The sequence below is a fragment of the Lolium rigidum genome, chromosome 7 (assembly GCF_022539505.1).
Source record: "Lolium rigidum isolate FL_2022 chromosome 7, APGP_CSIRO_Lrig_0.1, whole genome shotgun sequence".
Taxonomy (NCBI): Eukaryota; Viridiplantae; Streptophyta; class Magnoliopsida; order Poales; family Poaceae; genus Lolium; species Lolium rigidum.
The window spans coordinates 331,847,801-331,861,401 of record NC_061514.1 but is presented as its reverse complement, the minus strand read 5'-3'; the positions used below and the strand labels follow the sequence as shown (position 1 = coordinate 331,861,401).

At 49.2% G+C, this 13,601-nt stretch overlaps 2 protein-coding genes across 4 annotated transcripts; both read right to left on the bottom strand.

Annotated features, from left to right (window-relative positions):
• Window positions 1-1,568: 1,568 nt before the first annotated feature.
• On the bottom strand, window positions 1,569-4,369 carry LOC124674567 (superoxide dismutase [Cu-Zn] 4A-like). Of its 2 annotated transcripts, none has more exons than XM_047210610.1 (8): window positions 4,236-4,369; window positions 3,508-3,595; window positions 3,323-3,424; window positions 3,152-3,247; window positions 2,968-2,999; window positions 2,786-2,861; window positions 2,121-2,174; window positions 1,569-1,788 (listed from the first exon to the last, which is right to left on the bottom strand). In XM_047210610.1, exons 2-8 carry the CDS (start codon window positions 3,581-3,583, stop codon window positions 1,766-1,768), a joined length of 459 nt encoding a protein of 152 aa, XP_047066566.1. In that variant the 5' UTR covers window positions 3,584-3,595; window positions 4,236-4,369; the 3' UTR covers window positions 1,569-1,765. The 2 variants fall into 2 exon arrangements, with proteins under 2 accessions (XP_047066566.1, XP_047066567.1); XM_047210611.1 differs by having other exon boundaries at window positions 4,232-4,362.
• A 4,836-nt stretch (window positions 4,370-9,205) lies between these two features.
• Window positions 9,206-11,910, bottom strand: LOC124674414 (protein NETWORKED 3C-like). 2 transcript variants are annotated; one of them, XM_047210464.1, is made up of 3 exons: window positions 11,784-11,910; window positions 10,769-10,869; window positions 9,206-10,253 (listed from the first exon to the last, which is right to left on the bottom strand). In XM_047210464.1, exons 2-3 carry the CDS (start codon window positions 10,854-10,856, stop codon window positions 9,523-9,525), a joined length of 819 nt encoding a protein of 272 aa, XP_047066420.1. In that variant the 5' UTR covers window positions 10,857-10,869; window positions 11,784-11,910; the 3' UTR covers window positions 9,206-9,522. The 2 variants fall into 2 exon arrangements, with proteins under 2 accessions (XP_047066420.1, XP_047066421.1); XM_047210465.1 differs by having other exon boundaries at window positions 11,741-11,785.
• Window positions 11,911-13,601: the final 1,691 nt, after the last annotated feature.

Genomic DNA, 13,601 nt, shown 5'->3' with positions numbered 1-13,601 from the left:
AAAGTATGCAAAGGATTGAGCTCCCTAAGACGATGTGATCAAGTTACTCAACCGAAAGCCCTCTTAATAGTGCGGATATCTATCCTATAATCCGGTCTCCCAACATCCACCTTGAGACCGATAAAGGAAAACCTAGCAAGGCCATACCTTTGCCTTGCGCATCCCGCTTGATCTTGATGATAACTCTTCAAGCTCTACACAAACCGGAATGCCTCACTTGATCAATGTTGCTTCGTGAAGACTCACAAATACTCCCCCATACACTATGATGGGAAAGCTCCATTGATGCACATCTTCACATGTCCATTATCACCAAATGGACGGCAAGCTTCAAGCATGTGATCCACTTGAGATGCTCATCTTGAACTTGCCCAACTCAATCCTTGTATCTTCTCATACTCACATAAGATAGAGCATGGCTAATATTGAGTTCCACATAAGAACTCCATCTTCATTTCTTCTTCTTGATCATATCACATATGTATCTTCATAACCGATGATCTTGATGCCAATACACAAGGTATACCTTTATCTTCATGGCATCCATACTTGAATCCAACATATGGAATACAAGTAGTACCTATGGAATATTCCTTCATATAAACTCAATGAAAACATTAGTCCATAGGGGTTGTCATTAATTACCAAAACCACACATAGGGGCAATATACCCTTACACTGCTGCTCTTGAAGGAGAGTGCTCTTCGCCTCCGTCTTGAGTTGGAGAAGCTGCTCCGCCGCCCGCTGCCGCTCCACCTCGGCAGCGGTTTCCCTCTTCCGTTGGTCGAGCGCCCTGCGGCAGTCGACCCTCTTCTTGCTCTCGAGCTTCCTCTGCTCCGGGGTGAGGTCGGCCTTCGCCTTCTTCGTCGGCGGCCCAGGGGGGAGCTCGGCCTCCGCTGGCTCAGGAGCCGCCTCCACGGCAGGAGCGGCAACGGCCGCGGGTGCCTCCTCTCCGATGGTGGCGGTGGTGGCGGTGGCAGCGGCAGTCGCTTCGTCGGCCATCTCTAGGTTTTGGGAGTACAGTGGAGTGTTTTCTGTTTTGGGTCGGCCATCTCTAGGTTTTGGGAGTACAGTGGAGTGTTTTCTGTTTTGGGAGGCAGACAGGCGGGCCAGGGACGGACAAGGGAGGACGCGAGCGACCAGCCTTTCGCGTCCGCGGCCACGCAAACTCGTCCAAGATTTGGGCCGGGTTTGGGTCGTCCCGGACGCCGCGGCCATCCGTTTTAGGGTTGGGTCCGCGCGCTGGGCCGCGGTTTTGTCCGTTTCGACCTATCCGGACGCGTTGGCGCGGGATGGGTCGCCCGGTTGGAGATGCCCTTATCGCTTGCCAGGCACTCAGCATTCCAAAATAGCATACCAATGAAACATTGCCTCCAGAACTCGAGGTTTGACTGATCTCATCGTCACAGCTTATTTGCCCACTACTGTTGAAGGAAGCATCACAGGAACCCCCACGTCCTTGATGCCGGTGGTGCAAATCAAATGTAAACCCTATATGATGTAAAATGGAATCTCTGGTTCCTGAAGAACTAGATAATAAATAACAGGAACAGCAGACCCACAAGTACTTTACAGAACAGTCCCCGTCAGGCACTTAAAGGCAAATGGAAGTGATGAAATGTTCAGAGCAGCAAATATATGGAATGAGGCGAATGAGGCACACTAATCCGCAATCACTGATCAGGTGCTTATTTAAAATAGCTAATGCAAGTCTGTATTCTGAAAGTGCCCAGATCTGTACGGCGTTGGCAAGTGAAGACAGCCTCTAGCCCTGGAGCCCGATGATCCCTGGAAACAAGGAACAGGAGATCATAAGAGAAGACAAAAATGAACAAAGTTTCTATGAATCAGGCTACACGAAAGTAGCAACTAACAATTCGGCAGGACGGAATGAGAGTCAACTAAACCAGGGTGGAGCAAACAAAAGGTAGTACCACAAGAATATACTCCCTCCGTTAGCAAATATAAGATGTTTTAGACATTTTGAAGTGAGCTAGATACATACCATAATGAGTGAATCTATATACTCCACTAAAAATAGACTAGATACATAGCAAAGTAGATGAATCTACAAAAAGCTAAAACATCTTATATTAGTGAATGGAGGGAGTATAACTTACCGCAAGCAACACGTGCACCAGCGTTTCCAGTGCTCTTGCTAAGCTCATGTCCGCCTGAAATACAACAGGATCAGTATTGGTTACAGTTGTTTCATTGCCTCTACCAAAATTAATGCCAGGACATGCTATGTTCTAAATAGAATGAACAGATTCTAGACGGATGTATAGAATTAAATAGCAAGCAGATGATTTACAGATTGATGAGGAAGCACAGGAAGATTGGCTAGCTGACATCACATTACCATAAACCAACATACATAATTAAATGCTCTAAATAAAGCAGACAGAATATAACACAGTCGCTAGAGACATGTGATGGAATACAATTTTATGTGTTATATCAGAGAAGCAAGATGGAATCAAATATTAGCTCAGTTACTAGATTTTGAGATACAGTTATAGAAACCATCACAAAGTGTTTCTTCTTCGATATAAATCTCTATAGGTACCAAAGCAACAGGTTTATCCAGAAGTAGATTAGAGTTCCCTGAATGTTCACACTAACTCCTAAATCATGAATTTATGATTATGATCCTTTCTACACATATAACATAACGAGTGCAACTACTTCAGGAATCCTGAAAGAATAACACCATTCAAATCTGGCAAGCATCATGCCAAGGTAGACAATAAAATGTACGATCCCAGTTTTTCGGTAGCATTACCCTTGCCAAGATCATCAGCATCACCATGGACAACAACAGCACGGCCAATGATTGAATGTGGTCCAGTAAGGGGGATCTGCGTTCAAAATTATAATTGATGTCCAATGAACTGTGTTAAAACCCAAATAACAAGAAAAGAGACAACATAATATGCTTGCAGGGAGAAAAGAAATACAACTTACATGCTTGTCAACAACATTGATGGGAGCAACACCTGTGAGCCAAGAAGTAAATTGTCAGTGAGGTAACACAATGCGGTATTAATGTTTATGAAACAAAAAAAGCTGCCTAATTTTGAGACAAAGCATAAACATATGTCCAACATAAAGGAATCAAAGTGAGGCAAGAAGGGAGCAACAACTGTACCATCCTCTCCAGCTGTCACGTTCCCAAGATCACCAGCATGGCGGATTTCATCCTCTGGTGCCCCATGCACGTGACCAGCAGGGTTGAAGTGTGGTCCTACGAAAGAAAACAATTGCACCAATAAGCATAGCATAATTCATTGCTGAAAGAGGGAAGAAGAAATTTAGGTACCAGTTGACATGCAGCCATTGGTGGTGTCGCCAAGAGCGTGCACATGGAACCCGTGGGGCCCTGCCTTCAGTCCAGAGACGCTTCCTGTCACGGTGGTCGGGCCTAAACAACAACCAAAGGATTACGCACAACAAACACGTAAGGATGGAAATGCAGAGGCTCTCAAAGCATGCTTGTACAATTACCATCTCCCTCCTGGGTGAAAAAGATGGTGCCCTTGACACCCTCACTGCCGGAAAGCACACATACAGCCTTCACCATTGTCGATGTGTTCTGCAATCAAGCCAGAAGACGTGGTAAACCAGTCAGCAGTGTAGCAATTGCAACAAAAGCAGATCATGAAACTTTGCAATTAGTATAGTGCAGTTCTAGATTTAACCCACAAACCATGTGTTGCTACAGACGGGAAAATCACAAACTCTTCCTAAATTCTTCCCTTCCTAGCTAAATAGCTATGTGGTTTCTCAAGTTCGGAAACAGAACATCACCAAATACTATGACAGTAGGACTCAACGCAGTTGACATACTAGTACAGCAAAGGAAGGAAATTAACAGGGTGCTAAAAGTTCTAACCGAGCCGTACGGAACATTCCACTTCCCCAAACCATCTAGACCCCAAATCCAGAGCACCTCCCACAAGCAAATCGCCTGATCCTCCAACTGCAACGCCACAAACACTTACTAGCAGTGACATACGATTCGCTACCAACACACGAGCACAACTGGGCACGAACGAGCGCAGATCGGGACCCCATGAGAGCGGAAACGAATCTGATCCTACCGAGACGCACCGGCGCACCAGCGGCCGCAGATCCAAGAAAAACCTACTCCGGCGGAACAGAGATCGATCCGCTCGAACGGAAGCAAATTCAGAACCCTAGATGCCTGGAGAGGGGATTCGAGCGGTACCTACCTCAGGTGACCCCTGTGATGCGAGAGTTGTTGAGGAAGAAGGCGATTCCGACTTTGGGTTTATGAATGGAAGATGCTGCAGAGGAGAAGACTCTGGAACCGAGGGCCGGCTAGCTTAAATAGAGCAGAGCAGGGCCGGTCGTGTTTCACCTACCCCTTCTGTTTATTTTCACTTCGCTAAAAATTTCACTGGTTTCTTTTGAGGCGAAATTTTTTCACTGATTTTCTGACTCTTTTGAGATCAACTGAAATACTGTAAGATCGAATTTTTGTCAGTACAAATTTTTATTTGGAAAATTTCCTGAACTGGTGCGCGTGCATTCCACGCATCTGTGGATAATTGTGCATCTGCATCTGATATGTCCTCCAGGCTGCCCCCTCTCGTGTTTTCTTCCCCCTTCGTTTTCTTATTTTTGGAACTGTAGCGCGTGGATTCCACGCTGTGCTATTTTTTTAGCTAAGTGTTCCTATTGCCGTGGTGGCATGTTAACCCATCTGAGATTGTCCACAATCTTGACCAAAAGGAAACGTGCAAAGAAAAATGATTTGAGGATTTTTTTTTGGAGAGCAACCATATATTTCATTAATCGAAAAACAAGTTACATGAAGCAATGCATGTGGAAACTAAAATACAAACCGGGATAAAATGATTATCTATAAAACTCTATCTTCATTAATGGAAAAGCAAAGCTTTTGCCTATCTTCAAGGAAAAAAAAATTGGAAGACTCGCGATGTGGGGTACTACCTAGGTGTATGTAAGGCCGAGGGCATGTGTGCGGAGGGTGTAAACGGATATGATACTTTTTGCATCGAGTTTAGAGAACCCAAATCTTGTTTGAAGGAATTCAATGGATAATGTTATTCGATTTCGAACTTGACACCGGAAATGGTATGCCAAGTAGTACCCAGATATCCATATTCGAAAATTATTTAGGATTATCTGATGGTTTTTATAAGAATAATCCGAATTTGTTCCGAAACGTTGAAGCTAATAGAACACATGTAGTAGTTAGTGAGTTGTCTAGTTCATCCATTAAACAATAGCTCAGATATATAGTTACTCTATGGAATATGAGTGATTTGTTGAACTTTTTTTATTAATTATTTTTTGTTCTACAGAGTATGGACCCACTTATGCGCATGCGCCTACATATCCAACTATTTTGGTTTCCGTCCCACGTCCACTTCACTCCGAATCTGCGGTATCATATTTCTGGATTCGTCAATCAGGCGGAAGATAAGAACAACAACAACCTCGACTTCCGACTCATGGGTCTTTTCATAAGAGCCCTCACCAACTATCACCTCAAGGAGCTGAAACTGCAGAACCGAAAGTTTACTTGGAGTAACGAGAGGCAGACCCCTACTCTGGTGCGTCTTGACCGGGCCTTCTGCAATACTGCTTGGGACCTCGCGTTCGAGAACCATGCGCTTTTTGCCCTGTCTTCGTCCCTCTCGGACCATTGCCCCCTCCTCCTGTCTAACCAAAGTGGCCCGCGGAAACCGCCTTTTTTCGATTCGAGTCCTTCTGGATCAAGATGCCTGGTTTCAGAGAGGTGGTTCAACAAGCTTGGTCCGCACCCTCCTCGCACTCCCAGCCAGCCCACGTGATCAATCACAAGCTCAAGGCCATGGCGATGGGACTCAAATCATGGAGCAGAAGCCTATTCTGTGATAGCAAGCTGCAACTTCTCATGGCCCTCGATGTCATTCTGCAGCTCGATGTGGCGCAGGAATCCCGCGCCCTCTCTGAGGATGAATTTTGGCCCCGTGCTAGCCTGAAACGCCGGGTGAAGGGTCTTGCCGCTATGGAAAGATCTCGCAAACGCCAAGCCTCCAGAATCCGCTATCTCCGTGAGGGCGACGCCAACACCAAATTCTTCCACCTACGTGTTAATGCTAGGAGGCGCAAAAGTCTCATCGTGAGGCTCAAGCATAACAATGGCTGGGCTGTGACTCATGAAGATAAAGCTGGGCTGATCTTCGACCACTTCTCCCGCACTCTTGGCCGGCCTCCTCCTCGTTCACTTGACTTCAACTGGGAAGCCCTGAATCCCACCTCTCGCCCTCTGGAGGACCTGTGCTGCCTTTCTCTGAGGATGAGATTAAGGAAGCTCTTGATGACATGCCCGCGGATAAGGCTCCAGGCCCCGACGGCTTTTCCACCGCTTTCTTTCGCTCTTGCTGGGACATTATAAAGGAAGACCTTATGACCGCTATCAAGGCCTTCTCCGAGCTGTCAACGTCGAATTTCCACATCATCAACACAGCCAATGTCGTTCTCCTACCTAAGAAGGATGGTGCGGAGTATATTTCAGATTTCAGGCCCATCAGCCTCATCCACGTGGTCCCGAAGATCATCGCCAAAGCTATGGCACGACGTCTCAGCCCGAGGATGAATGACATTGTCTCCCGAAGTCAGAGCGCTTTCATCAAATCAAGAACTATCCACGACAATTTCATGTACGTCAGGAACACCGCCCGCCGGTTACACCGCAGCAAGACCCCGTCCCTCCTTATTAAGCTGGATATCGCTAAGGCCTTTGACAATGTTCGCTGGGATTACATGTTGGATCTTTTGCAACGGCTTGGCTTCCCGCAGAGGTGGAGGGCCCTCCTGACGACCCTCTTCTCCACGGCCTCCTCTAGGTTATTCCTCAACGGAATCCCTGGGAAGTACATACCGCACGGACGTGGTCTTCGACAGGGCGATCCGCTCTCGCCTCTTCTGTTTGACATCGCCATTGACCCTCTTCAGAGACTCCTGGAACAGGCTACGGAACACGGCTTGTTGTCTGCTATGCCTGGCGACCTTCAGGGCCCCAGGGTCTCCCTCTATGCAGACGCCGCCACCATTTTTCTAGCCCCCACGACGCACGACGTGGAAGGCCTTGCCAGCATACTGCGGAGTTTCGGGGAAGTCTCTGGCCTTGTCACCAATGTGTCCAAGAGCTCCATCGCCCCCATCCAATGCGCCAACATCAACTTGGAAGAGGTTCTTGCAAACTTCCCGGCAACCATGACCCCCTTTCCTATTAAGTACTTGGGGTTGCCCCTCTCCCTTGGAAGACTTAGGCGTGCAGACCTTCAACCTTACATCGACAAGGCGGTGGCTCGGCTTAGCCCATGGAAAGGAAAGTTCCTGAATCATGCCGGATGCACTGCTGTGGTTAAGTCTGTGCTCTCCTCCATGCCTATCTTCTTGCTGACGGCCTTAAAGGCGGACAAAGGCATCCTCAAGGCTTTTGCTAAGATCAGTCGCGACATGCTTTGGGCCTGTAAGGAGACGGTTAGTGGGGGAAAATGCAAAGTCAACTGGCAAAAGGTCTGTCGCCCTAAGGAGCTTGGCGGGTTAGGGGTTCTGGACTTGGAGAAATTCTCCCGGACCCTAAGACTTCGTTGGTTATGGTACGAGTGGAAGGCTCCCGAGAAACCTTGGGTGGGCACTGAAACCCCCAACGACGCCACCGACCATGACCTCTTCAACGCGGCCACTCGTGTCACCTTTGGTAACGGAGCCAATGCCTCCTTCTGGTCGTCCTCATGGCTCCATGGCTCCCCGCCTAAAGACCTGGCCTCCCTTGTCTTCAAAGCTTCCAAGAGGAAGAATCGAACGGTCCATGATGCCCTAACCAATTACAACTGGATCGCGGACATTGCGGTGGATGCGTTCATTGCGGATCATGTGGAGCAATATGTCCGCCTCTGGGAGCTCCTGTCAGATATCCAGCTTCACCCTGACATGATGATTCCATCTCCTGGATCTTGACCCCTAATGGGTGCTACTCGGCCAGCTCCGCCTACAAGGTCCAGTTCCTCGCCTCCTTGCCCTGCCAGTTTGGGAGCATTGTATGGAAGACCTGGGCCCCTCCGAAGTGTCGCTTCTTCGGCTGGCTCGCGGTCCAGAATCACCTATGGACCGCTGATCGCTTGGCCAAACGCGGATGGCCGCACCACCCTACTTGCCAGCTCTGCCGTACATCCCCCGAGACGGCACGGCACATGCTCTTCGAATGCCGCTTCTCCAGGCGTATCTGGACAGCCACGGCCTCTTGGCTATCTTGCCCGGACCTCATCAGTAGCCTTGGAGAGAGTAGGCCTAAAGTTCTGGACTATTGGCTGGCCCTTTCAAAGACCACCTCCTCCTTCCCAAAAGGTTTGCGATCGGCCATCACGCTCGTCGCTTGGGAGATCTGGAAAGAGAGGAACGAACGGGTCTTCAACAATAAGTCCTCCCTGCCTTCGGTGGTCATGCATAAAATTAGGGAGGAGGGCAAGGACTGGATCCTTGCCGGTGCAAAAAAACCTGGCGGAGCTTGTAGGCTGATTTTTCCTTGTTCGGGGGCGATGTCCGCCCCTTTCTTTTCTTTTTGTTTTATGGCTCTTGCCATAACCCTGTTTGCTTCTCCTATATCAATATAAGGTAAAAGCTTTTTTGCCCCGTTTCAAAAAAAAAAAATGGTATATGCTATGGTAATAGCAAACTCTAATTCGTTTACATCCCTACGTGTCGGGTGGAGTTTATGTCATTATGTGTGCGTTTGCTGTAGCGTTCTCCAAACTCTCTCCTTGCTGCTATCTTCTTCATCATACTTTTCTCCCCCAATCCATTCTGATCAAGATCATTTAATCCGATCAACCCATAGATTGGGTCATAACATCTTGGTAGCCTAACTGCAGTTGCAACACATCCGAACAGTAAACTGTAAACAGTAGTTTCATCTCATTTTCATCGCCTAGTCTGAATCTTGATGAAGGCACTCCCAACCATGGTTTGGAATTTCAGTTTCAGAAATATTTCAGCCCCTGCTGAAATATTTTGACTTTTTAAAATTAATATGTAGTACTGAAATCACTGATGTTCAGTGAATTTAGATGAAATCTCGCCAAAAATGATTTCCATGCTGCCAAGATAGTTCAGAACTGCCAATTATTACAGTGCAGAGGGCATGGCACTGGACTGCTAAAACTTGACAAAAATAATATATTTTTACTATAATTAAGCGATCAGACAAACATTCATATGGCTATCCTACCACTACTACTGTAAGTACAGACGAAACATGGCTATAGCATACTTAGCAGCAACATAGTTAAACTGAGCCGCGCTCTCTACTAGCTAAACCTGAACAAGGATGGATGGAAGCAGACAGGGACAAAAGAAATCCATCCTATATGCACATGAGCTACAAGAAATTCTTTTCCATGGACCTAGATGCCAAGAGGGGGAGAGAGTGCATGCAGTTTCTTCTCTCTTAACCATGCTGAATTCTGTGAAACCTAAAACTCACAGAGCAACCAGGGGTCCTGAAGGCCTGCAGTGCGCCGTGAACAGTTTCGCGGAGAACAGATCCTTGGTCAGCTTCTTGAGATCAAAACCACGGGACGAAGGCGCGGTGGGCTGGTGCTGCTTTGAGCTTTTGATGCACTCGCGCAAGGTGTAATTCTCCTGCTTCACGATGTGGATCGACGACGCGAGTTGCCTGATGACCTCCCTCTTCTCCTCGTCCTTGACGGCGAGCTCTGCCTGTTGAGCTGCCTTGTTATCTTCAATCGCCTTCTGCAGCTCTGAATTCTGCTCAGTGAGCCTCTTGATCTCCGCACGCATGAGCTCTGCTTCTGGGTCTGGCTGGTCCTTTTCTGCTTCTATTTCACCTTCAGATACCTTCTCATCATGTTCTTCTTCTGGGTGTTCTTCAGGGTCATCAACTTCAGACTCCGAGTCATAGGAGTCAGAGCAAAGAGAGTTGGATGAAGAACTTCCTGTTGCCTTGCCATCCATGGATGAAGGAGACCAGCTCTTTGTGCTGGGAGATGGAGTAAGCATTGAGCGACGCGTGCTGCAGCTATGCTTCAGCGTGTCATACTGCTCGGCCAGTGAGCGGTGCGCTCGATACAGGTCACCCAGCATGTCCACCAGGACAGGGCGCTTCTTGTAATACATTTCAGCACGTTGAGCAAACGAGTCTGCATCTTGGTCGATCAGCTTGAGCATCTGCTTGGTCTTGTCATCTAGCTCTGCAAACAAAGGGAAGGTAAGAACACAATTTGTAAGAGGCAAGCAAATCACATGATGATTGTTCAGGCCATTGCAAAACTCTACAGAGTGCTAGAGTTATGTTGTAAACTTGTAATAAGTTGCTTATCATCTTTCATGTTATAAACATATAAACTCTATGAAGATGCAGAAGCTGGATGAGCAAACTTCATATTGAACACAAAACTTGGGAGGCATGATCATCTACCCTGCTAAAACTCAAAACTTAATACTGAACATGAAAAAAGTTACTACGAATCTCAGACTCATCAGTACCTCGTGATGACACAATTTAACAGTAGCCATTAGATGGAACGTGTTTAAACCACAAGCACACACGAACATAGCACTGGAGCATAGTGATAAAAGGCACTACGCCAGAACAGAGGTGGCTAATTTGGTAACCAACACTGACCAGCGCATGATTTCATCAGTCCATGGAGTAAACCACAACAACAGCATCTATTGGAGCGTGCTAGCTGGGAGCGAGGCAAACCTGAAAGAGTGTGGCCGAGCCACGGGGATGGCTTTGCGAGGTTGTGGCCGTCGAACCACCATGCCTGCTGCAGCTCCTTCTGCACCATCTCCTTGCCTTACCTGCAGAATCACAGAAATAAGCCCAAACTGACAAAGGAGACAGTTGAATGGAAAACTGATTTTCTTTGAATAACATACTCCCTCCGTTCTCTTTTAATTGACTCGGATTTAGTACAACTTTGTACTAAATTTGAATCAATTAAAAAGGACCGGAGGGAGTACTATCGTGCAGTACTGATTTTACAAACATATTATAGTACTCCCTCCTCCTATGAAATTTGTCTTAAATTATTCTAAATTAGAAGATATCTACTCGATATTTAGTATCTAGATACATCCAATTTTTGACAAATCTAAAACAACTTTCATGAGAAAGAGGGAGTGCAATTTTTGGAACTACGGAAGTACAGGGAGATTGAAAACGCCGGCCCAGCATGTTGTCCGCAGCAGATAATTTTTGTCTTTTTTTTTCTAAACTACTTTTCAAGTTTGAACACCGTGTTCCCAACCAAAAGGAAGACTGAAATATCGAAACAGAGCAAAGAAACGCAACGCAGCTATTATGAGTATAACTGAACCAATCTGGGATAGCCGCGCTCTTGGAAGAAAACAGTCAACGAATATCTCTTCTCACCACCAGATCCGAAGAGATTGACACGGCGTGACAAATCCAAACTAGTCCAATGTCGAGAAAAAAACTGAATCTAAATTAGTCTAAGACGAGCAGAGCCTTACAAACGGCTTCGACTTGGTATTACGGCGGTTCGAAAAGATCCAGTCAGGAGCAGCGGTTGCCTCCTTGACGCTACAGGAGGCACCAGCCGCAGTTCATCAGCAAAAGGAAACGCAATGAACTGCCCCCCGCCCCCGGGACAGATCAATCCAACTTCAGCGTCGCGCCCAAACCCAAACGAATCTAGCAAAGATTTACCCGAGCAAGGCGGAAGGGAAGACGAACTCATAAGTAACCGCACCTGTGTCGTGTGGCCGGCGGCCGCCCTGGTGTCTCGATCTCTCTATCCCGTGGCGGTGGCGGAGTTTCCCGTTGCTTCGTCGCTCTCCTCCACGGACTGGTGGTTTGTCCGCAGCTTTGTGGATTGCGAGGAGGAGGAAGGAGACAAAACCTACGCCGGCGCACGCACGCTCTCCAGAAAAATATTTCAAATCCTGCCGCTCTACAATGCACGGTGGTTTCTTGCGGGAAGGCCCCTCCGGTTTGGATCCTATTTATCTTCCATCGCCGTGGAAGAAACCTGTTGTTACTCCTTTCCTATTTGGCTCCTCTTCGGATTGGGATTGGCGTTGCGGTTGCCGTGATCTCCTCGGCTAATTTGTTTGCGTTTCCTACGCGTATCCGGCTCGTGTCTAAGTTTCTTTCCAAGTTAAGGCGAAACATATGCATGGGTAAGGGCATCTCCAACCGGGCGACCCATCCCGCGTCCGCGCGTCCGGATGGGTCCAAACGGACAAAATCGCGGCCCAGCGCGCGGACCCATCCCTAAAACGGACGGCCGGGGCGTCCGGGACGACCCAAACCCGGCCCAAATCTTGGACGAGTTTGCGTGGCCGCGGACGCGAAAGGCTGGTCGCTCGCGTCCTCCCCTTGTCCGCCCCCGGCCCGCCCGTCCGCCTCCCACAACGAAACATTCCACTCCACTCCCAAAACCTAGAGATGGCCGACGAAGCGACCGCCGCCGCCACCGCCACCACCGCCACCATCGGAGAGGAGGCACCGGTCGCGGCCGTTGCCGCTCCTTCCGTGGAGGCGGCTTACGAGCCGGAAGCTCCGGTGGTCGTGGAGCCCGGCCGCCGACGAAGAAGGCGAAGCCCGAGCTCACCGCGGAGCAGAGGGCCATGGAGTCCAAGAAACGGGCGGACCGGCGCCGGGCGTGTGATCAACGGAAGAAGGAGGCCGCCGCCGAGGAGGAGCGGGTGCGGGCGGCGGAGCACCTCCTCCAACTCCAAACACAGGCGAAGAACACGGTCATGCAAGAGCAGGCGCAGGCCATGCTGTTTTAGGGCCACTCATCGCTCGGCCAGCACATGCTCATCCCCGGCACCGGCACGGCCTCGGGGGGGGGGGGGGAGCTCGGCCTCATCCGTGACCCTGCCCCTTCCTCCAAGATCAAGCTGGCCCACCGTCCGCCCCGTTTGGCCACGAATTGGGGGCGCATTCGGGCGGCACGCGTACCGGTCACGGGATGGGTCACCGGAGGTGGGAGAGTCCATGTCGGGGCCGTCACCTTCGTCCATTGACCTCAACCGTGCGCCGGCGAACTCCAAAGGCCCCAAGAACCCGGCGGCAGCTCGCCATGGCCGGCGCACGCAACCTCGTTCGACGATTTGTCGGCCGCGCGCGCGCAGTCACCGTCGACCGTGCGGGCCCCTACGTCTTTCGCGCGGGCGATGCCGGCCACCCCGCCATATCCTTCGACACGAGCAGGCTCCCGGCCACCTCCCGTTGACACACGGAGGGCACAACTGCCTGTCCCGGCAGCATAAACATCGAGGAGGAGCCGTTGTTCGTTGAGGGCCTCACACAAGCCGCGAGCTGCACAAGCTAGAGCTCGCCGGCTAAGCAAGCGAACCGCCAACTACACGGAGAAGGAGGACAAGATGATCGTCCATGCATGGTTGACCATCGGGCAAGATGCGTTGACAGGTGCCGAGCGAAGGGGACCGCATTCGGCGCCGGATCTATGAATACTTCCATGAACATCGCAAATATGGACAGGAGCCATTTGAGAGCGACCGCAGCGACATATCGATCCAAAAGAGGTGGGGAACAATTC